We start from the raw sequence: 25,092 nt of genomic DNA on the forward strand, positions 1-25,092 counted from the left end.
AAATAGCTGGGGTCCCAGCACTGAGCCTTGCGGTACCCCACTAGTCACTGCCTGCCATTGTGAAAAGGACCCGTTTACTCCTACTCTTTGCTTCCTGTTTGCCAGCCAGTTCTCTATCCACATCAATACTGAACCCCCAATGCCGTGTGCTTTAAGTTTGTAAACTAATCTCTTATGTGGGACCTTGTCGAAAGCCTTCTGGAAGTCCAGATACACCACATCCACTGGTTCTCCCCTATCCACGCTACTAGTTACATCCTCGAAAAATTCTATAAGATTCGTCAGACATGATTTACCTTTTGTAAATCCATGCTGACTTTGTCCAATGATTTCACCACTTTCCAAATGTGCTGCTATCCCATCTTTAATAACTGACTCTAGCATTTTCCCCACTACCGATGTTAGACTAACTGGTCTGTAATTCCCCGTTTTCTCTCTCCCTCCCTTCTTAAAAAGTGGGGTTACGTTTGCTACCCGCCAATCCTCAGGAACTACTCCAGAATCTAAAGAGTTTTGAAAGATTATTACTAATGCATCCACTATTTCTGGAGCTACTTCCTTAAGTACTCTGGGATGCAGCCTATCTGGCCCTGGGGATTTATCGGCCTTTAATCCATTTAATTTACCCAACACCACTTCCCGGCTAACCTGGATTTCACTCAATTCCTCCAACTCCTTTGACCCGCGGTCTCCTGCTATTTCCGGCAGATTATTTATGTCTTCCTTAGTGAAGACGGAACCAAAGTAGTTATTCAATTGGTCCGCCATATCCTTGTTCCCCATGATCAACTCACCCGTTTCTGACTGCAAGGGACCTACATTTGTTTTAACTAATCTCTTTCTTTTCACATATCTATAAAAACTTTTGCAGTCAGTTTTTATGTTCCCTGCCAGTTTTCTTTCATAATCTATTTTTCCTTTCCTAATTAAGCCCTTTGTCCTCCTCTGCTGGTCTCTGAATTTCTCCCAGTCCTCTGGTATGCTGCTTTTTCTGGCTAATTTGTACGCTTCATCCTTCGCTTTGATACTATCCCTGATTTCCCTTGTTATCCACGGATGCACTACCTTCCCTGATTTATTCTTTTGCCAAACTGGGATGAACAATTTTTGTAGTTCATCCATGCAGTCTTTAAATGTCTTCCATTGCATATCCACCGTCAACCCTTTTAGAATTAATTGCCAGTCAATCTTGGCCAATTCACGTCTCATACCCTCAAAGTTACCTTTCTTTAAGTTCAGAACCATTGTTTCTGAATTAACAATGTCACTCTCCATCCTAATGAAGAACTCAACCATATTATGGTCACTCTTGCCCAAGGGGGCACGTACAACAAGACTGCTAACTAACCCTTCCTCATTACTCAATACCCAGTCTAAAATAGCCTGCTCTCTCGTTGGTTCCTCTACATGTTGATTTAGATAACTATCCCGCATACATTCCAAAAAATCCTCTTCCTCAGCACCCCTGCCAATTTGATTCACCCAATCTATATGTAGATTGAAGTCACCCATTATAACGGTTTTGCCTTTGTCGCACGCATTTCTAATTTCCTGTTTGATACCATCTCCAACTTCACTACTACTGTTAGGTGGCCTGTACACAACACCCACCAGCGTTTTCTGCCCCTTAGTGTTTCACAGCTCTACCCATACCGATTCCACATCCTGCAAACTAATGTCCTTCCTTTCCATTGCGTTAATCTCCTCTCTAATCAGCAACGCTACCCCACCTCCTTTTCCTTTCTCTCTATCCCTCCTGAATATTGAATATCCCTGGATGTTCAGCTCCCAGTCTTGGTCACCCTGGAGCCATGTCTCCGTGATCCCAACTATATCATAGTCATTAATAGCTATCTGCACATTCAACTCATCCACCTTATTACAAATGCTCCTCGCATTGAGACACAAAGCCTTCAGGCTTGTTTTTACAACACTCTTACCCCTTATACAATTTTGTTGAAAAGTGGCCCTTTTTGATTTTTGCCCTGGATTTTCCGGCCTGCCACTTTTACTTTTCACCTTGCTACCTATTGCTTCTACCCTCATTTTACACCCCTCTGTCTCTACGCTCACACATTTAAGAAACCCTTTTCCTTTAACTCCACTAGCCCATTCGACACCCCACCCCCCTTATTCAGTTTAAAACCACCCGTGTAGCAGTGGCAAACCTGCCTGCCAGAATGCTGGTCCCACACCTGTTAAGATGCAATCCGTCCCTTTTGTACAGTTCCCCCTTACCCCAAAACAGATCCCAGTGATCTAAGAATCTAAATCCCTGCCCCGTGCACCAGTTCCTCAGCCACACGTTCAGGTCCCGTATCTCCCTGTTCCTGCTCTCGCCAGCACGAGGAACTGGAAGCAAACCGGAGATAACAACCCTGGAGGTCCTGCTTTTCAGCATTTTTCCGAGCTCTCTAAAGTCACGCTGCAGAATATTCATCCCCTTCTTTCCGACATCGTTTGTGCCGACATGCACTACCACTTCCGGATGTTCACCTTCGCCCTTGAGGATTTTCTGCACTCTGTCCGTGACATCCTGGATCCTGGCACCAGGAAGGCAGCACACCATCCTCGCATCCCGTCTGTTGCCGCAGAAACCCCTGTCCGTACCTCTCACAATGGAGTCTCCTACTACAATGGCGTTGCCTGCCTTAGGCCTTTTTGGTTTTGGCTCAACAGCCCTATTCGCATCACAAGCCAGTCCGCCGCCCAGTGTAAACACCTCTTCTGTCCCGACAGCTTCTAAGTGGGTGAACCTGTTCACAAGAGGTACAACCCCCGGGGACGTTGGCATTCCATGCTTCCCTCCCGTTCTCACTGTCTGCCACCTTCTCTCTTCCAGTACCTTAGGTGTAACAATCGTACTGTAGGACTTGTCGAGGAACGACTCCGTTTCTCGGACGAACCGGAGGTCATCCACTTGCTTCTCCAGTTCCCCAACACGGCCCTTCAGGAGCTCTACCTGGATGCACTTTTCGCATTTGTAGCAGCCAGAGGCACCAGCGGTGTCCTTGACCTCCCACATACTGCAAGCATCACACTGAATCAGCTTGCCTGACATCTTCTTCTTTCGTCTCTCCCTCTGCAGTGTTTTGCGTAGTCTCCTCTCCTCAGCCTCCTCTCCGAAGACTCTCGAGCCAAAGACTCACACTTTACTCACAAGGCCGCTCACTCACTGCCGCTCCCTAAGAGCAGTCTTACTTAAATTGACTGATAAATTGCCTGATTTACCAATTTACAAACCAAATTCCTCAGTTTTCAGCTGTTTTCCCAGCACTGACTCACTTCTCTCCTCCCACTTGGGCTAGAGCCAATCAGTCGTATCTCTTGCTAATCTCCTCCTGCTGCTGCTGTTGTTGCTCCCAAAGCTACAGCAGTTCGGGGATAGGGCCATGGTATGCATCGAACAAGGATTGTTCGACGTACCCTACAAAGAGGCAGGCATAGCTGGGGTCCATGCGCATGCCCATAGCTACGCCTTGGATTTGGAGGAAATGGGAGGAGTCAAACAAAAAGTTGTTAAGGGTAATGACTAGCTCCACTAGGCAGAGGAGAGTATCAGTAGATGGGGATTGGTTGGTTCTGCGGTCGAGGAAGAAACGGAGGGCTTTAAGACCCTCCTGGTGGGGGATGGAGGTGTAGAGTGACTGGACATCCATGGTGAAGATGAGGGAATGGGGGCCTGGAAAACGGAAGTCATGGAGGAGACGAAGAGCGTGTGAGGTGTCTTGAACATAGGTAGGGAGGGATTTAACCAGTGGGGGGGGGGGGGATAGGATGGAATCGAGGTATGTGGAAATAATTTTGGTGGGGCATGAACAGGCAGAAACAATGGGTCTGCCAGGACAGTCAGGTTTGTGGATTTTGGGGAGAAGGTAAAATCGGGCCGTGCGGGGCTGGGGAACGATGAGGTTGGAGGATGGGAGGGCAGGGTGCCGGAAGTGATGAAGTCAGTGATAGTGGCCTGGTGCTCGACCCGAAGTGTCTCGACCCGAAATGTTGTCTATTTCTTTCGCTCCATAGATGCTGCCTTACCCGCTCTGAGTTTCTCCAGCATTTTTGTCTACCTTCGATTTTCCAGCATCTGTAGTTCCTTCTTAAGCATAGTTTCCTGCAGTCGCCTAAGTGGGACAGGCCCATAACTGCCGATCGAGTCAGTGGAGTCGGCCTTGCAGTTGTCTGGGGCCCAAAGTGGCTGAGCTTGGGAATTGATGTGGCCTGCAGTGGCACGGAGCAGTGATGGAGGACAGCGACACATCACCTGGTCAGGTCGACCCTGCGACTCCGACCAAATGCTGTCGTCCAGACAATGGGTCTTTATAGCCAAGTTAAGGCTCTAAGATTTAAAAAGAAATTCGGACTTGGAGGGTACAAGATGGCACTAAAAGTGTGGAAACTCTTGTGTGCTGATGTGGTGTGATCTACTATCTTACTTAGTACGATTGTGCTAATGTAGAGTAGGATTGTCACTGAACAATATGCAAAATAATCACCGTACTTAGGTACACGTGGCAATAAAGATTTTAAGATGGACCAACCGTAACCAGGTTTGCATCATAAGGATCAGTGCTGATCTTAGTTTTATACTGAATCCAAGATGGCTAATGGTACAAGGGTGGAATGAATATAAGAGGGCAAAACTGCAAACAGTTATAGAAACGTAAATGAATAGTTAAATCAAATTGTTAAATGAATAGTTTAATGAAAAATGAATATTTAAATGAAATGGGTAAGAAAAGGATACGTAAGAAAAGTGAAACCATCCACTTTGGTGGGAAGAATAGAAAAGCAGAATATTTACATTGTGCAATCTTAATCTATCATTATGTTCAGAGAGATCGGGTTAATACTGTATCATATACAGAAAGTGTGCATGTATGTGTGGTCAGAATTTAGGATGAGATACAAAAGTAGAGAAGTCTTGCTGACCATGCAGAGCTTTTCAACCACAGCTGGGGTGCAGCATCCAGTTTCAGACTTCTTATTTAAGGAAATATACAGTAGGCTAGTCTGGGGGTGGGCTAGCCTGGGGGTGGGCTAGCCTGGGGGTGGGCTTGCCTGGGGATGGGCTTGCCTGGGGATGGGCTTGCCTGGGGATGGGCTTGCCTTAGAAACAGTGCAGAGAAGACTCATTAAGTTAATTCCTGGAACAACAGCAATAGTCCGTGGGCCAGAGGGGCCTACCGTGCACCTCCCTATGATCCTACTTCTTTGGTGTCATTTTGTTCATTGGTATCTCTTCTGTCGGAAAAATTATGTTCCCAAGAAAAAAAACTAATTTGGACCATGTTTTTTTTAACCCTTATTGTCAAAATTGTGTTTTTTCACACTTTGCCTTATTTCTTGGGTTCTGTGAATTTGGTACTTGCAATTGAGTCTTTCTTAGCAAAGATACACAAAAAATCCACTAAATTAGGACCATATCATCTTCAACTCTATGAAAATCACCAAGCTCTGCCAGAGGTTTCACAAATTTGTTACGCTGTTGCATCAGTTTGATTGGCTTGACTTTGCCGATTCCTTTGATGGCACTCGTTGAGTGACAGCCTGAGAATGCATGCAGTCCAAGTAATGCTGAGCAGTATTCTGAGGAGGACTGCTTTACAAAATGGCTGACATATATCAGCCTTTGCCTTTTGCCTCTCCCTATGTCAAAGAACACTGTGGTGTCTTGAATACTGTTTGCATATTGAAGCAGTATGAAAAATATATCGCTGTCTGGGCTTTTGACTTGTACGTGGTCATATTCTTGCTCTTTGTCATAGTTGCAGTATCGGATGACTCGCAAGTCTGTTTCTTCTTGGTTTGACTTCAGGGATTGAATCTCAGACTGCAGTGTCTCTTTCCCATTCTGAGAAGTGAGAAGTAAGAAGTCACCTTCCTTCCGTGTAGCCTCTTTGCAATGTCATGCTCACTCCACACATCAAGAAGAAGTTCAATGAGCTGTTTCTTGTTCTCATCATTGGTCAAGAACTGCTTCCAATCTCTTGGTTTTTTGGTCTTTTCTCCTTTGATTATTCTCTTCTCTGCACACCCACGCCGTGTCCATTCACTTGACTTCACTGAATCTGGTTTGCACATCTCGATACTGAAGACTACATCATTAGATGACAATGCATTGAAGATTTTGATGCCAATCTCTTTGAAGTTTGCAGGAATCTCTTTGAGATAGTGGATGATGGCAATGCTGCATTCTGCTATCAATGTCTTGTTACTGGCAGGAGGTTGTGAGTTGTCTACATCTTTCAATAGGTAGTGTAGGCCCTTGGATTTATCAGTTTTTGCAAAGACGTTGTCTGATGTATCAACGGAGTAGGGTACAGGGGTCAGAGAGTACTTCATAATCTCCCCTAGATTGAGGTGACTGCCAGAACTTTGTGCTTTGACCATCAGTTGAAAAGCAATATCTCCTTGTTGCTTGTACTCTATAACCTTTTGTTCAGATGTTTTCAGCTTCACTCTTTTCTTTGTTTCTGCCATGGTTTTGAGCCTCAGATTCTTGATGGGTTCGGAGAATGCTGTCTTTTTCTCAAGTCGTTCTCTGGTGAACTTCTCTTTCTGTTCTTTCCCTGTGGAAAGGACCTTTATGACATATTTCTCAACTTCAGCCGGAACACGTGCACCAGAAGAGAGTACATACAACCCAGTCTTGTCATAGAAACATAGAAAATAGGTGCAGGAGTAGGCCATTCGGCCCTTCGAGCCTGCACCGCCATTCAATATGATCATGGCTGATCATCCAACTCAGTATCCTGTACCTGCCTTCTCTCCATACCCCCTGATCCCTTTAGCCACAAGGGCCACATCTAACTCCCTCTTAAATATAGCCAATGAACTGGCCTCAACTACCTTCTGCGGCAGAGAATTCCAGAGATTCACCACTCTGTGTGAAAAATGTTTTCCTCATCTCGGTCCTAAAAGATTTCCCCCTTATCCTTAAACTGTGACCCCTTGTTCTGGACTATTGAATCGGCGCGACTCACCCGTTGCAGCGGCCCCTACAGCCTGTCTGTCTTTTTTTTATTTTTTGTCTAGTTAAATGTAGTGTTGGTGTTTTTTGATACTGGTTTTAAATGCGTATATGTGGGGGGCGGGGGAGGGGGAAACCGTTTAGAATCTCTTCCCTGTCCGGGAGACCCGACCTTTTCCCTGTCGGGTCTCCGTTGTCGTTGGGGCCTAGCACCGTGGAGCGGCCTCCAGCCTGAACGACCCGGGGGCTCGGGAGACTGCAGAGCTGCGGACTACTCACCATCGTGGGGCTGGCCGGCATCGGAGCGTGGGGAGCGGTGGTGACTCGCTACTGCGACTCGACTCCTGGGGCTCGGAGGCTCCAGCAACGCAGCCGCAGGTCCGGTGGACTGGGACATCGGGAGCTCGCGCGTCCGGGGGGCGAGAGAGACCGCTTCCCTGAGCTCCCGCAACGCGACTTCTCCAGCCTGTGTCGCGGGGTTGGAACGACCGGCACGGCTTCATGGCCGTGGGACATTCCAGTGCCGGCCGGGGGCGCCAACTCTGTGACTTTTGGACCGGGAGCGGGGTCGTAAATCGCCCGGCACGGCCTAAAATGGCCGTGGGACTTATCATCGCCCGCCTGGGGCTTGGACATCGTGAGAGAAGTGGTGAACAGGGGAGAGAAAAGACTTTGCCTTCCATCACAGTGGGTCCACTGTGATGGATGTTTGTGTGAATTAAATTGTGTGTATGTCTAGGAGGTTGTCTTTGTTTGTATGGCTGTGGAAACAGAATTTCGTTTGAGCCTCACTGAGGCTCAAATGACAATAAATGGTATTGCATTGTATCGGGAACAATCTTCCTGCATCTAGCCTGTCCAACCCCTTAAGAATTTTGTAAGTTTCTATAAGATCCCCCCTCAATCTTCTAAATTCTAGCGAGTACAAACCGAGTCTATCCAGTCTTTCTTCATATGAAAGTCCTGACATCCCAGGAATCAGTCTGGTGAACCTTCTCTGTACTCCCTCTATGGCAAGAATGTATTTCCTCAGATTAGGAGACCAAAACTGTACGCAATACTCCAGGTGTGGTCTCACCAAGACTCTGTACAACTGCAGTAGAACCTCCCTGCTCCTATACTCAAATCCTTTTGCTATGAATGCTAACATACCATTCGCCTTCTTAACTGCCTGCTGCACCTGCATGCCTACTTTTAATGACTGGTGTACCATGACACCCAGGTCTCGTTGCATCTCCCCCTTTCCTAATCGGCCACCATTCATCATCTACGTCAAAAGGATTCAGGAAGCTCTTTATAGCATCAATGGCTTTCTTTACACATGCCTCACTTTTCCTTATCTCAGTTGTTTGTTGATCTCTATGTTTGCAACCGCGATTGGTACCAGAAGTCATGTCTGCGAGGCTGAGAGTTGCAGAGAGAAAGTGTGTCCTTTCCATTGAAGTTCGAACCCATCTCTGATAAGCAATGTGATTCTCCAAGATGCCAGAGAGCCCAACACCACTACCACCACCTTGAGATTTGCTATGCTTCATGATCAGCCATGATCATATTGAATGGCGGTGCAGGCTCGAAGGGCCGAATGGCCTACTCCTGCACCTATTTTCTGTGTTTCTATGATCGTCTCCTCAATCGTTTTGTCAACAGCACATCAGTTTCCTGGTATGAACGACCTAGCGACACTGATGGCACCACTTTCAAGGAAAGCCAGGGCACCGGGATGTGATTCTTCGATGTTTGCCAAGAACACAGCAAGGTAAGTCAGATAGCGGGAGTAATTGTGACCACCAAAGGTGAAGAAGAGACCAGGCATAAGAAACAGACAGTGCAAGTACAACGGAAAGTTGTTCTCTTTCACAGTCATTGATTAATGAGAGAGCAATCCTCACAGAATCCATGTACGACAACCAAAATTGTGCAGTCTTCCCGAGAGATCCCTTTCGAACATCAGCTTTGAAGCTCTCATACGACTCCATCAATGTGTTGAGATCTGCATTGGCCATGACTTCAGCAAGTTCCTGCTTTGTTGACGATCGGATTATCTCTTGAAAGATGCCCTTTGATTCCTCTGGTATACCGGACAGCACCGCATCTTTTTCAGCCATAGACAGGAATTCATCAAGAAGGAGCCTCTCCAAGCACTCCACCATCGTCTTGTGGCAGTGCAGGCTTCTGTCATAGTTCTTTCCTGTCATAATACCTTTCATAGAACCAGCAGACATGAGTCCCGATTCCATGAGGACATCCTGAAGTCCAGATCCTTCCATTTTCTTTCCAAGCATTTTGAAGTTTGCACAAATGACATGAAATGTGCCAATCAACACAATGTGTTTCTTGTACTTTGCAGGATGACTCCACATGAGAGGATATGCCTTCATGCAGACACTCAAGTCGAATGTTGTAATTACATATTCTTGGCCAACCTCATGACTTGCTTCTTCAGAAGCTCGTAAACACTCTTGAACTGTACTAAATTCCGTGATGGGATGTTTGATCACAGGATAGTAGTCAATTGTGGTCACATTTGAAGGCACATCACCTGTTGCTGAGACAATGTTTTTTTTCTTGGGAACATCATTTTTCCGACAGAAGAGATACTAATGAACAAATTGAAACACAAGAAGTAGGATCATGTGGGGGGGTGCACGGTAGGCCCCTCTGGCCCATGGACTACAAAACACAATGTGCTGGAGGAACTCAGCGAGTCAGGCAGCATCTGTGGGAAGGAATGGACAGATGACGTTTCCAGTAGGGAACCTTCTTTAGACTGATGAAGCAGGTGGGAGAAATCCGAAAAGCAAAGGTGGGGGTGGGCAAAGCCTGGCAAGTGATAGGTGGATATAGCTAAGGGTGGGGTGATGGACAGATGGGTGGAGTAAGTAAGGCAAGATGTGAAAAGGAGACAAATGAGTGTTAAATGAGGAGAGAGCGTGAAATGTAAAGCCAGAGGGAGGGATATGGGTGGATGGGGGCACAGGAGAGGATAAAGAGGGGGATAGAAGGGAAATATGGGACCTAGGGATGGGAAATGAGCGTGCAAAGGAGGGGAAATGAACATAAATACTGGGGGCTTGGGAGATGCTGTGTGAAGTGGGTACACACCAGAGTGGGGGTAGACAGGGGACAGAGACGAGGGCGTAACATTTCTGATGCACAGTAGATCAGTTACTTTGTTAAAATGCATCAAGACAAGAAACATTTACTCTTGTTGTATGAATAAATGTCCTGAGATTTTCAGCAGATATTCCTGTAGCAGATATGTTTTACAGAATTTCCACCTGTGAAACATTGACTTGGAAAGATTTACCTTCCCCTACCTTTTGTGTTGGACAGATAAAGATTCCAAGTGAGCTTCCTCAAGTCTGGTGGTAAACTGTGGTTGAACAAAATATGCAATTTGGATTTCATGTCTGGCCACTTCTGTAATAAAGAAACCTGAAAAATTAAAAAAAAACCTTCATAAGCTGATAGAAATATTTATCGAAAGTTAACCTTGCTTCCAAAAAGCTACTAACTTGGTTCATTGAAGCAATATGATTTCCTTACTTTGCGTTTCTTTCTGTTTGATATAATTCCTCACAGACTCAAAGAAAACACAACCCAAGAGGTGACCATCATGTCTATGCCAGTCGCAAAAGATCTGCCTGAACTAATCTCTCACCCTGGCCACAAACTCTTTGAATCACTTCCCTCTGGAAGGCGACTCCGGATTGTCAAAGCCGGCACAGCCAGATATAAAAACAGGTTTTTTTCCCCACAAGCAGTAGCTCTACTCAACAGCCAAAAGCCTGTAGCGTCCTTTTGCTCTGGTATTTTATTTCGGAGTCACGTGAGCAGTGGAGGTGACCGCCTCTCCCGCATGGAGCAGTTGATGGAGCAAATGCTCCAACGTGACTTGCTCCGGGAGATGGAGCAAGCTCACTATGGGCGTCATCGCACTCCCATAACAGCACCTTATCCAGGGTTGTCCAATGCATCTCCCTCGACAGAGGGGAGCATTGCGGGCCAGGGCTGGGCTGGTCCTGAAGCAGGGGACATGGCTGAAGAAACCGGCAGTGTGCTGGGGGTGCAGGATCCTAAAGAGCTGCTGGGAGTGGTCACCAAATTTGTGGTACCACCGCAATCGGGACAACCGTTGCAGACCAAGCTGGTGGCCAGCATCGACTACCTGTCCTTCCATCCTCTGCAGGAACAGGTAGTTAACGAAACTACGGAGAAGTATATGCCTCCTGAGAACTGCATTTCGTTAAATGTCCCTGCAGTAAACAGTGCGATCTAGGGGTACATTGGGACTGGCATAAGAGCCCAGGAGGTCAAACTACAGAAGATTCTAAAACTTCTGACATCGGGCATAACATCGTTTGCTCGTTCTGTCGCTGATACTGAGATGACGGACACTCAGCAGGACACACTGGCATTGCTTTGCAATACCCAGTATGAAATCAATTGCTTAAGAAACCGCCATAAAACCTGCTCTAAACCCTAAATTTGCAGGGTTGTGTAAAACAGCTGCAACACAACCACAGATGCTGCTGTTTGGGGGAAACTTGTCTAAACAGGTAAAAGAGCTTGATGAAGAGTCTAAAGCCGTCGGGCTCATGAGGGCGTCATCAGGAACGAGCAAGACCACCCACTCCAGACAGCAGCACCCCTATGCAACCACCAGCAGGCATCGACACCAGGATGCTGGTGAAAGCATGAGGGCCGCGCAGCAACTACAAAGGTCTTTTTTAGGCCAAGGCTCAGAGGGACCCTCATGGAAAATGCGCCAACCCCGCACTCCGGCGCCTCGCCCGCAGAAGAGGCAGAAGCCGAAGAAGTGAACGTACCACTGGTAACCATGGAGGTAGGTGGGTCTGGTTCCTTCCAGAACATAAAAGGTGTAGGATCTGTACTAACAGGGGGAAGGTTACACTTGTTTTGGGAGGCATGGAGGTCTATTACCACTGATAAATATATACTACTAAGTATTCAGAGATATGAAATGGAGTTCATCCAAAACGGAATGCCACCAGTTCAATAGGTGCCTAACCGAAAGTTTGTACTCTCACAACAGGAGAAGTTGGAAGGACATGCAGAACTGGTGAGGTTATATGCCAAAAGTGTAATAGAGAGGTCGGCACATGACTCTTTAGAATTTGTATCCAATATATTTACGAAAACCAAAAAAGATGGTGGATGTCGCATCATTATTGACTTAACAAAACTGAATACTTTTGTAAAGTATACTCATTTCAAAATGGAAACATTTGTTACTGCCAAACAATTAGTTTCTGAGGGATACTTCATGGCATGCATCGATCTAAAAGATGCAAACTATTCAGTACCCATACATAGGGATCATCGTCGATACCTAAAATTTAACTGGATGGGGCAACTATGGCAATATAAAGCTTGCCTAATGAGTTAACATCAGCCCCAAGACTATTTACCAAGATATTAAAACCGGCCTTGGCAATACTTAGGAAACAAAAACATATTGTCATGGCATATCTTGATGATATATTAATTGTGGGGAAACCCTGGAACTAGCTAAATCAGCAGTTTTAGCTACCAAACATTTGTTTGAAACACTGGGGTTCATCGTCCATCCAGATAAATGTCTTGTCTAAAACCATCAGAGGTGGCCTTACCCAAACTCAGAATTTTAACTCATGGGCACCCCCTGTCTTCATCCATAGCTATCTTAAAGCTAACTCAATGCTGGTCCCAAAAGGCAACTCCTCAAAAACTTAAATCACTTGCTCTTCCCAATTTCCTAAGAGTAGATTCAATTTGTCCTTTCCCGTGTAAGGCACTCTACACATTGCCTGAGGGAACTGTCATGGACACATTTCACAAATTCCACCCCATCCAAGCCTTTTGCACTATGAAACTCCCAGTCCATATTGGGAATGATAAAATCTCTCATTATGACTACCATATTATCCTTCCAGCTGCCTGAAATGTTTTGGTATACTTGTTCCTCCAATTCCCACTGTTTGGAGACCTGCAGAACACTCCCAACAAGGTGATCACCTCCTTTTTATTCTTCACCTCCACCCATGCAAACTCACAGGACGGACCATCAGTAATGTCATCTCGGACTACTGCTGTGACATTTTCCTTAATCAACAAAACACTCCCTCTTCTTTTACCCCCATCTGTCTCTCCTGTAACACTTGTGCCCTGGAACATTAAGCTGCCAATCCTGTCCTTCTCTTAACCAGGTTTCTGTAATGGCTACAACATACCTATCCATGTCCCTAGTTCATCCGCCTTGCCTGTCAGGCCTCTCGCATTATAATGTGCAATTCAATCCAACAGTCCTTCCATGTCTACTTCCTTGTTCCCTGTCGTGCTCCTGCCTAGTCTGTCCACGGAACTTTCTTTCACTACAATCCATACTGATTTCCAGCCTCTAACCTGTCTCAGTCCTGCATTGTTTCCACTCCCCCAGCCAATATACTTTAAACCCACCTGTGCAGCACTAGCAAAGCTGCTTGCCAGGATGGCAGGATATTGGTTCCCCTCCAGTTCTGTTGCAACCCATTCCTCTTATACAGGTCACCTCTGCCCCAAAAGAAATTCCAGTGGTCCAAAAATCTGAATCCTTGCCCCCTGCACCAACTCCTTAGCCATACATTAATCTGTCATATAGCACGGCTTCAGTATTGTCTTCATGTTAACAGCTGAATTTGAGCAGCCAGTGCTGAACATAAAAAGGCATTTTCTTCCATTTCCATGAGGAATTGGGTTCATGCTGACAGTGAACCTCATTGAAGGAGAGAAAGCAACACCAACTTTGTTGCGTTGTTGGAATTCCCAATGGGCTTAGTGCTAGATGTTCCAATATTGATAATTAGGTTTACTAGTAATGATTGCAGAGAAAACTAAATGCAAATTATCACCAAACATAGTTATGGAGATGAGACGAACCAGGAAAGAAATGGAAAACTAAAAATAAAATTGTCATTTTACATACATCAATTCTTCCAGATTAGGATGCGATGATGTAACAAACTTTCAAAAATAGTTACTTACAACATTTTCTTGAATTAATACAGTGAAAAAAATGAATGGGTAATGTCATTAAATTGCCAATGAGATTCAACTTGGTAATTAATGGACTACAATAATCAGGATGGTATGAAAAATGTCATGAATGAATGGAAGCTGATAAATCTGATATGTTAACTATCTCTATTACTACCTGACCTGCTGGGTAATTATAACATTCACTGTTTCTATTTCAGTTTTCTAGCATCTACACATGTACAGATTGATGATACCACAACATGGACATAGTGAAATGCATGCTATGAAATGCAACAAACCCACCACGCCATCCTGGATACGACTCCCAAATGCCTCTGTCCTTGTCCGCATGGATTTGCTTTCATGCATTTTATAACTGAGTCGTTTACCAAATTGTTCCTCCAATGCAGAATTGATCCGACTAACAAGTGCTCTATAAATACTTCCTGTAGAGACAGAAAATGAACAAAGTTAGGTTCTGGAGATGGGTCATAGACCTGAAATGTTAGTTCTGTTTCTCCTTTCACAATTTTGCCCAACCTATTTTCATCAATCTCTGTTTTTATTTTATCTAGTATTTTCATCAATCTCTGCTTTTATTTTATCGAAATTAGAAAATGTTCAAAATTGGTACCGTGTAATTTTCAGAAAGGGGGAAATTTATCTGCCTTCAGTCCCAACAGTTTACCTAACACCATTTTCTGACTAATGATACTGACATGCTTATTAGGACATAAAAAGCTGAGTCTCACGTTGCGAGTTGACACAAGAGGTACCCCGAGTGAAAGACTCGTGGTTGTGTACGAGATTGCAAGTGTATGATCAAGAGTTTAACCGAGTTCCCACGGGTATGACAAGTTTGCCATTTACTTGTCATTTCTGCGATGTTCCAAGTTCGTCTCCCGAGTTACTCTTGAGCCAATCCTGATTGAAGGTTTGTTTTAGTAAGCAAGAGTGTTATGTTTTAATAAGCAACAGTGTTAAATAAGACATCTCCATCCTGTGGCTTTGTTTTAAAGATAGAATTCAGCGCGGCCGCATCTATTGATGTGACCTACAAAGGGAAAATGCGCACCATCCAGTGCCAGAGCAGTTTTACTTATGATTTGTTTGAAACACACAGGTTTGATATGTTTTAATTGAATTTACTGCCATGTCTACACACTGCGGGGAGATGGGAGATGAAATCTTTGAATGTGGACGGATGTGCACATCAGATTGTTGTGAGACGGAGCTCAGGGTTCGGGTTAGGTGAGCAGGAGAGTGGGGTTGTTTGCAGTTGCAGAGGGAGGGGGCAAGGGCGGTACAGTTCCCAGTCTCAGCTCCTGTCCAGGGGGGTGGCCGGAGACGTCAGGATCAACGGGACACCGACACCCAGGCCCACCAGGCCCACTGCATGCACGGAGAACCCAGAGACCCACAGCCCGAGCTGCGCCCCGCGAACTGCCACTTGTCGCCGTAGCGGCCCATCGGGGAGCGGGTTCTTCTGAAGTTGGAGCGGGGCTGGGCTGCAGTTGCTGCTGGCTGTGGGTCTCTGGGTGCTTGCAGTGGGCCTGGTGGGCCTGGGGGTCGGTGTCCCATTGGTCCTGACGTCTCCGGCCACCCCCCTGGACAGGAGCTGAGACTGGGAACTGTACCGCCCTTGCCCCCTCACTCTGCAACTGCAAACAACCCCACTGTCCTGCTCACCTAACCCACCCATCCCCCCCCCCTCCACCTTTCCCCCCCCCAACTCCAGTCCCGTCCCGTCCCGACCCCCTGGGAAACTGAAGGGAGCAACAATCTGCTGCTGCCTGCCCGCTGAGTTAAAGAGTTCCCATGGTAGACTCACGATACACTAAGGTAAACGCACGGGCCACTACGTTCTTACAACGAGTTGAAATGTTTCAATTCTTAACCACAAGAGTAAAATTGACTCGTGGAAAATTTTAAACATGTTTGATTTTTTGCAAGAGTTGACAAGTTTCACGAGTACCTGCGGTTAGCGCCACGAGTCTCTAAGTTGCGTCCACGAGTTCCGTACGTTAATCGTACGATATTACCACGAGTTTTAACTCGGGGTACCTCTTGTGTCAACTCGCACCGTGAGACTCAGCTAAAAGTCACTCAGCTATTTAAATGTAAGTCGGCTCCCAGCACACCAATCCAATTCCCTTCGATCTTGTTCCCTTTTAGTCCTGCAATTTATTATCTTGTAATGCCCACTATCTCCCACTTGTAATCCTTTTGCCACTTACCTAAAGTAAGGAACAATTTACACAAGCTTATTGTCCTATCAACCTATTAATAGCCTATCTATTAATCTGAGGAGCACCTTCAGCAACAGACTGGTTTCACCAAGATGCAGTACAGAACGTCCCAGAAAATCATTTTTCACCGTGGCTATCAAACTGTACAACTCCTCCTCCTCCTTCTGTCATGGGGTAGACTGACTCCCCTTCCCTTCCCCCCCCCCCATCTTTGCATATCCCCAATCCTGGACTTTCCACTCGTCATTTTAATTTCCTGATTACAGGTGCACAACCTTTTATCCGAACATCCAAATAACGAAAACCTCCGAATAGCGGCCATTTTTTCGGTCCTTGAAGAAAGGTCCTTGAAAACGTTCACCGAGGGCGGCCTGCAGAGGTGACAGCGGAACCTCCGGTCGGTCCTCGAAGAAAGGGGAACTAAATCCCCATTCATAAAAGAGAAGGTGAGGGTATATTGCGCGGGAGGGTTAATAATTGACAATCTGCTGCTGCCTGCCTGCTGAGTTAAAAAGTTCCCACGGTCACGATACACAGTGTATCGTGAGTCAGTTTCACCCCACCTACACCCCTCTGCTTCCCGGCCATGTGTGTGACCCCTTCCCTCCCCTCTCCAGCCCATTGCACCGGCGCGGGGGCTTTGCACTGTCTTCACGTCGGCGATTGCAGCAGGACCGTGACAGTCACCGGAGACGTCAGGACCAATTGGACATCGACCACCAGGCCCACCGCAAGCATGGAGATCCCAGAGACCCACAGCCAGCAGCAGCCCAGCCCCGTTCCAACTCCAGAGGAAAATTGCAAACTGGCCGGAGACGTCAGGACCACCAGAAGCCGTTCCCCGAGCTGCGCCCCCTCATCGGGACACCGACCCCCAGGCCCACTGCAAGCACGGAGATCCCAGAGACCCACAGCCAACAGCAGCCCAGCCCAGCCCCGCTCCAACTACAGAGGAACCTGGGTTGCGGATGACGGGGCGCAGCTCGAGGCTTTTTCTTTCACAGGGAGCAACAAGGCGGTAGGACCGCTTACCCGGCGCACCGCTATCCCGACACCGTGCCGAGCCCAGCCCGCTAGCGCCTGAGCAGCGGGCTGGATCTAAAGCCAAGGAAGAGGCGTCCGGCCAGTGGCTCGCGGAGCGGGTTCCTGTTGGTCCTGACGTCTCCGGCCACCTGCCATCCTCCGGGAACTGTACCGCCCTTGCAGGAGAGTTGGGTTGTTTGCAGTTGCAGAGGAAGGGGGCAAGGGCGGTACAGTTCCCAGTCTCAGCTCCAGTCCAGGGGGGTGGCCGGAGACGTCAGGACCAACGGGACACCGACCCCCAGGCCCACTGCAAGCACGGAGATCCCAGAGACCCACAGCCAGCAGCAACTCCAGCCCAGCCCCGCTCCAACTCCAGAAGAACACGTAGGGGCAGAAGCTGATGGTGTGCAAGGTACGTCTTGTTCTTGGGGTGACGGATGAGGGGGCGCAGCTCGGGTTGTGGGCAAACTGCCACTTGTCGCCGTAGCGGCCCATCGGGGAGCGGATTCCTCTGGAGTTGGAGGGGGAGGGGGGTATTGTGCTGTTTGATCGCCCCCTGCTATCCCAGGGACAGGGAGACACAGCGGCTTTTTAGACTGGTGGGCAATCACTTCCAAAGTTCTGCCCACACAGTCAGTACACCTCTCCTACACTGCATTCATACAAACATTTATTCTGCAAGAAAAAACGACATTGAAGACTCAAACTCTTCGAGTAACTGCCGGGATCAAGGCGCAAACTCGTGACCTTGCGGATATGAGCCGAGCACTCTACCACTGAGCCAGCCATTAAAATCTACGCTAAAAAAATTCCATTCCGAAGACCGACAAATTCTGAATTACGAAAAGTGTCTGGTCCCAAGGCTTTCGGATAAAAGGTTGTGCACCTGTAGTTGCACGATACAGTATCTTGTTGTGTTTTATCACTCTTGGCAGACCAATTTCCATCTTGGGATAAATAAAGTTCTATTGTATCGTATCATATCAGCTAATCTTTGGATGTGGAACTACTGTAGGAATCCCAGGTAGACACAGGGTGTACTTGAAGACTCCATACAGACAGTACCCGAGGTTGAAATCAGCCCTGAAGGTCCCTGAAGCTGCGAGGTTGCGAGTCACTGGTCTTGTATCATATTTCTAAGAATGGAGAGAGCCAAACTATTCAGAGCAATGTCGCTCTTTCTTCTCATATTCATCGAGATATCCGATATTATCTAGATTTTATTGTTATGATAATGTGAACTATGCAACCACTGTGAATAGCTCTCTTCAATTTTAGATTACAACATTAAATAACACACAATTTTAATTACAATCCTTTAATTATTTTCTCCATTTTTTACGAGTTCAGAGTCAGCTTCACACTACGAACTGGACTACAATTACGATGTACACATTATAAATTACTGTACTCAAGCAGCTTCTTCCTCTCTCCACCTGCACAACAGTTGGTGGGGATAGAATTTAACATTTCGGAAATTAGGGTGATGAAACCGCATGAGATGTCACACCCATCATAGAGTTAAAGGCTCAGTCAATCAGCATGGAAACAGTCCCTTCGGCTTTAAGGGCCTGTCCCACTTTCCTGAGTTAACCACGAATTCTCCCGAGTTTTCAAACTTGCAGAATGTTCGTAACGAGTCCGTAGGAGTCCGTAGATATATCATAGCGCCTCGTTATGCCAGCCGTAGGTACTCGGTGCTTTTGTTCTTTTACTCGTGGACATTTTTCAACATGCTGAAAAAATGTCCCGACTTACCTGATGCCCCGAATACCTACGGCCAGCATAACGAGCGCCTACGATATATCTACGGACTCGTTACGAACATTCTGCGAGTTTGAAAACTCGGGAGAATTCATGATTAACTCAGGCGATTTCGTGAATAACTCGGGAAAGTGGGACAGGCCCTTAACTCGTCCATGCCGACCAAGATGCCGCGTCTACACTAGTTCTACCTGCCCGTGTTAGGCCCATAGCCCTCTAAACCTTTCCTGACCATATACCTGTCTGCGTCTTTTAAATATTTTTATAGTACCTGCCTCAACTACTTCTTTGGCAGCTCGTTCCATATACCCATCTGTGTTAAAAATATACCCCTTTGGTTCCTATTAAATCGTTCCCCTCTTAGAAACCTATGTCTCCTGGTTCCCCTGTGGATAAAATACTCTGTGCATTTACACTTTCTATTCCCCTCATTATCTTATACACCTCTATATGATCACCCCTCATCCTCCTACACTCCAACGAGTAAAGCCCTAGTTTGTCCAACCTTACCCTCGAGTCCTGGAATATCATAAATCTTTTTAGAAGTCAAACCAATGTATACACCTTCTACACAGTGAATGACAGGGCTCGGAAGAGTGTTGTAGAGCAGAAGGATCGAGGAGTACAGGTTCAACCTCTACTGATAGCTAATACTCTCTAATCCAGAAAACATTCTGGTGAATCTCTTCTGCATCCTCTCCAAAGCCTCTACATCTTTCTACTGCCTGAGGGGTAGATGGCGGCAGAGACTTGCAGACCAGTTGCAATGTATTTAGATGAGCACTGGGCTATAGGACAGGTGCTGGAAAATGTGATGTATTGATACATGATGGCTGACAAGAACCACAGAGGGCTCAAGGGCTAGTTTCCATGCTGCATGACCCATGACTATCTACTTAATTTTCCTTTCACATTGACTTACCTCCATTGACTGCTTTGGCAGCTCGGTCTACAAAAAGTGCTTTTTCAGATGTAGATAAATCAGTGAAGAAATCAACGTGTCCTTCCGCTAATTGCTGGAGCACAACATCAAACAGCTCTTTGCTATACTCCTGCCAAACCTACAAGAAAAAGTATTCAAGAATAAACTCAGCGATAACCATTGTAGTATGACTACTGGTAAAAGCAAGTGATGCAATGTCCTCTTATCAGGATTCAAACGTTATATGGCAGAACCCTATTATGCTTGATATGATCATGATGGCTGGTACACTTTCAATGGAATATTGATAATTTATTGATATCCTATTACTTTTCATTGCAATTCTGATAATTGGTTCTTAAAGAAGGATTGTTAAATAGTTGGTTATTAATACATGGTCTCTGTTGTCATCATCCTCATTGAAAACATCAACGGGCACGGTGCCTTACAATGCTATGTAGGACAGTGATTGCAACTTCTACTGAAGTGTGGATGACCGTTGGCTCGCTCGGAGCTCATCCGCCCTTTGACAGGTCTTGTTATTTGGTCCTGCTGGGGGTCCACAGCCGCCCTCCTCATCTGGCAAACCAGGTGGGGGAGACGGTTTAGTCGCCGACTATCCGACCTTGGAGCAGGTAGCACGGGATTACATGGCACCCGTGGCGGTGGGAACTCCCCCGACCTGACCTACTCTGGATAAACAGACCTGATCTGTTGTGATGGTATTGATACATGGTTTAAGATGGATTTTATACATGGTTTACTGGGGAAGCTAGACAGTTTCATATCATAGGGTAATAATACCAAGCCACCCATGTTCTCCAGAGGTGATGCCTGACCTGCTGAGTTACTCCAGCTCTTTGTGTCTTTTATTTTGTAATACAAGTATCCTATCGCTTTGTTTTATTAATTCAATAGGTGTGGGTTTGGCAAGCCTAGCTAGCATTTAATAGCCCATATAAAGACACAAAGTTCTGAAATAACTCAGCGGGTCAGGCAGCATATTATAGCCCATAATAGCCCATCCCTGATTGCCTTAGGAAGGCGGGGTTGAGCTGCTTCCTTCAACAATTGTGGTCCTTGAGGTATACTCATAATACTGTTAGCGGGGGAATTCCAGAATGTTGACCCAGCGACGGAGAAGAAATGGTAATATATTTCCAAGTTGGGATGATATGTGGCTTAGAGTGAAATTATCAGGTGATGGTATTCCCATGCTTATGCTGCCCTTGTCTTTCTAGCTGGAAGAGGTTGTGGGTTAGGAAAGTGTTATTAAGAGTTTGTCGAATTGCTACAGTTGTGTATCAGTGTAGAGTGAATGAATGGTTCTGAATGGTGTTACATTGAGCTTCTTGAAGCTATACTCATCCAGGCAAATAGAGTATTCCATCATATCAATGACTTGAGCCTTGTGGATGATGGAACGGCTTTGGTGTGTTCGGAGGTGAGTAAGTTGCCACAGGATCACTGTTGTGTCAATAGCTTGTTCTTCTTCACTGAGGCATTACCACACAATTCCCCATCACTGCGGTATTGACACAAGCTTTCCTATGACTGGTACATTATATCTCAGTTGCTCATTACTGGAGACTGGATTCATGATTTTTTTTAAACTTAAGAACTTAACGACCAGAGCAGGTTGGGCCACTCAGCCCCTCATACTTCCTCTGCCATTCTATAAGTTAGAATATTTTACCTCAGCACACATACCCACTAATCTTGTATTCTTTGATTTTCCTAATATTCAAAACATTTATTGACCTGTGTTGACTGTGAACCCACAGCCCTTAGGCAGAGGATTCCAAAGATTGACCACCTTCTTCACATACTGTGCTGAATAGCCAGCACTTATTTTGAGATTGTGAGTACTGGTTCCAGACACCATTCAGGAGAAACATCAACTCTCCATTTGCCTTATCGAACTGTCTTAAGAAGTTTGTTATGTTTACTTCTCCTAAACCTCAGAGCATGTAGGCCCCTCCTGATTGATGTCTCCTCATATGACAAACCTGCCCCCACAGGAATCAATCTGCCAAAATTTATTTTCAATCACTCCATCACAAATATATTCTTATTTACATGGAGAACAATCTGCATACAATATTCCAGGTTTGTCCCACAGCGCTTTTTAATAACTGGAGCAGGAGTGCGTTCTTTTATTCAAACCCTCTTTCAATAAAGGCCAGTGTATCATTTGCCTGTCATGTCCATACGTCCTGAAGACCAACATCATTTAATCTTTCACAATGTTAAAAAATATATAGTTGTTACCATGGTACCAATACACAGGCAGATGTGGCTCGTCAGCCTGGGAAGGCAGTCCAGCTAGGAGAGGGAAAACTCTGATTTAAAACCTCCACTGCCTTGTGGCCATATCCGGACATGGAAATGGCTCGTCGTTGTCTACAACAACAACAATACAACAACAATACAATTTATTGTCATTTTACAACCTCCTGCGACGGCGCTGGTGCCAAACTGTTCCTTTGGATCGAACAGTGACGTGGAGGGGGGACGTGCTGCATGGGCAACAGCCATATGACATCGCCCAGGCTTGCATCCGACCACACATCACCTGCAAACTAGGATGTATCACCCATGGTCAGTCATGACCGAAGGGGGCCTACTACTACCAATACACAGGTCTTTGGGATTTGTATTTTGCTACATGGTACTTTCTGACAAGACACTGATACCTTCATACTTCATTTCCTCTCTGTGATATTGATACCTATAGGAAGGAACTGCAGATGCTGGTTTACACCAAAGATAGACAAAAAATGCTGGTGTAACTCAGCGGGTCAGGCAGCATCTGTGGAGAAACGGAATAGGTAACGTTTCAGGTCGAAACCCGTCTTCAGACTCTTCAGAAGTCTGAAGAGGGGTCTCGACCGGAAACGTCACCCATTCCTTTTCGTCAAAGATGCTGCCTGACCCGCTGAGCTAATCCAGCATTTTCTGTCTATCATTGATACCTGTACCTGATGCCCTCTCATGGGGAGGAGGGTGTTTATGTACAGTTCCTTGTTGGTGGGGTATTAATATTGAATTCCCTCTCACTGAGGTTAGGTAGAAAGGGTGGTAAAGAAGGCATCTGCATGTTTGCCTTCATCGGTCAGGGCATTGAATACCCAGACTCACTACCACAGCCACGTGTGTTTTCTCAGTGCTTGCCTGTGCCTCCATCTTCTACCTTGGGGATTCCAGCTCCGGTTCCAGACATCCCAGTTTGGACCCAACCCGGATTACAGGTAAAGACAGTCGATCTGCTGCTTTTCACAACAGTTCACATTCTGTCCTCTGTTTTCTACACTGGCAGCTATACGCCGGCACCAGCAGGCCCTCACTCTGACTCTCCCACAGCTCCGGGCCTCATTCACCTACACCTGCAAAGGACCTCAACTGTACTTCATTCAACGCCAGATCCACACCCAGGCCCAGACCACCAAAACTGCCACAGCTGCCGGCATTCACCGTCTCCCTGCGGCCACCGCCGACCTTCACTGTCTCCCCGGGGCCACCGATGCTGCTGCCGCCGACCCGTATCTCTACTCCTGCCCCACAAGGACCTCCACCAGCAAACCTGCCGACCATCGCCTCTCCACCGCCCACCAGTGGGCTGGAGCCGTCGCCTCACCCGAGTTCCAGGCTCAGCACCAGGCCCACAGCCTCCATGCTGCAGACTCCAACAGCACGTGGTCTGATTCTGCTGGGTCCTACTGCTCCCCCACTCCTACAGGGAACCTCGGTAATGATGGGACTTCCCCTTCCCTTCTTTTAACCAGGTTACCCCGATCACCCACACAATAGTCCTCACGCCACCTTCCTCTCTGAACACCCACCAGCCCCCTCCACCAGATCTAGCCTTGGTCTTTGTCCACTCCCCGGCCCTCCTCTGACCCTATCCCCCACCCTTGTGTCTTCACCATCCCCCCTGACCTCCCCCTTTCTGATTCGGAACAGTCTGTCCTCAACAGAGGCCTCACCTACATTCGCCTCCGACCACCTCAACGAGTTCCGGGTCCCCCACGACGTAGGGCTTTTCTTCCGTCACCTCCGCGCCTTTTTCTATGGGAAGGAGTCCTCACCACCCAGTGATGACCCCTTATCCACCGGTTTCCCTCCTCTTGGACTCCGCAGAACGGCCTTCTACCCTCTCTACATCTCTTTATTTCTAACTGCCAGCGTGACATCAACTGTCTCAACTTTTCCCACTCCTCTTACCTACTCCAAGCTCACCCCCATACAGCCCTCCGCTCACTCAGCAGCAATCCTGACATTATAATCAAACCCGCCGACAAGGGAGGTGCTGTGGTAGTCTGGCGTGCTGACCTCTACTGGGCTGAGGCCAGGCGACAACTCTCAGGCACCTCCTTCTACTTTTCCTTGGACCATGATCCTACAGATGAGCACCAGGTCTTAATCACAAACACTATTACTGATTTCATCACTTCTGGCTGTCTGCCTTCCACAGCCTCCAACCTTATCGTTTCCCAGCCCCGTTTTTACCTCAACTCTATCCTATCTCCTCCTGCCTCCTGGTCCAATCTCTCCCGACCTATGTCCAAGATACCTCACATGCCCTTCGTCTCTTTAATGACTTCTGCTTTCCAGGGCTCCCACTCCCTCATCTTTACTATGGACATTCAATCACTCCACACCATATCCCACCAGAAAGGCCTTAAAGCCCTGTTTCTTCCACAGAACCATCCAATTTCCCTCTAACACTACTCCGCGTAGCAGAGCTGGTCCTCACCCTCAACAACTTCTCCTTTTACTCCTCCCACTACCTCAAGTCCAAGGCGCAGCTATGGGCACCCGCATGGGCCCCAGCAAGGCCTGCCTCTTTGTAGGGTATGTTAAACAATCCCGTTCCAGGCGTACACTGGCCCCATACCCGAATTCTATCTCAATTACACTGATGACTGCATCGATGCTACCTCCTACGCCCATGCAGAACTCATGGACTTCATCAACTTCACTACCAATTTTCATCCTGCATCAAATTTACTTGGACCATATCCAACACCTCCCTCCGCTTTCCTGATCACAGTCTCCATCACAAGAAATAGATTATTGATTGACGTCTATTAAAAACCCACTGACTCCCACAACTATCTCGACTACACTTCTTCCCACCCTGCTTC

General features: G+C 46.7%; 1 protein-coding gene across 8 annotated transcripts in view; it reads right to left on the minus strand.

The window, feature by feature from the left end:
* LOC116988735 overlaps window positions 1–25,092 on the minus strand; it is an 88,361-nt gene that overhangs the window by 60,306 nt on the left and 2,963 nt on the right. For all 8 annotated transcript variants that reach the window (XR_004416053.1, XM_033045593.1, XM_033045590.1 and 5 more), the window contains exons 2-4: window positions 19,946–20,084; window positions 14,291–14,433; window positions 10,288–10,405 (exon numbers count right to left, since the gene is read on the minus strand). Coding sequence is in view for 7 of the 8 variants with exons in the window: in XM_033045593.1 (XP_032901484.1) it covers window positions 10,288–10,405; window positions 14,291–14,433; window positions 19,946–20,084 (400 nt within the window). In the remaining variant the exon portion in view is untranslated. The remainder of the gene's footprint in view (window positions 1–10,287; window positions 10,406–14,290; window positions 14,434–19,945; window positions 20,085–25,092) is intronic.

Source organism: Amblyraja radiata, chromosome 28, assembly GCF_010909765.2.
Source record: "Amblyraja radiata isolate CabotCenter1 chromosome 28, sAmbRad1.1.pri, whole genome shotgun sequence".
NCBI classification, from domain to species: domain Eukaryota; kingdom Metazoa; phylum Chordata; class Chondrichthyes; order Rajiformes; family Rajidae; genus Amblyraja; species Amblyraja radiata.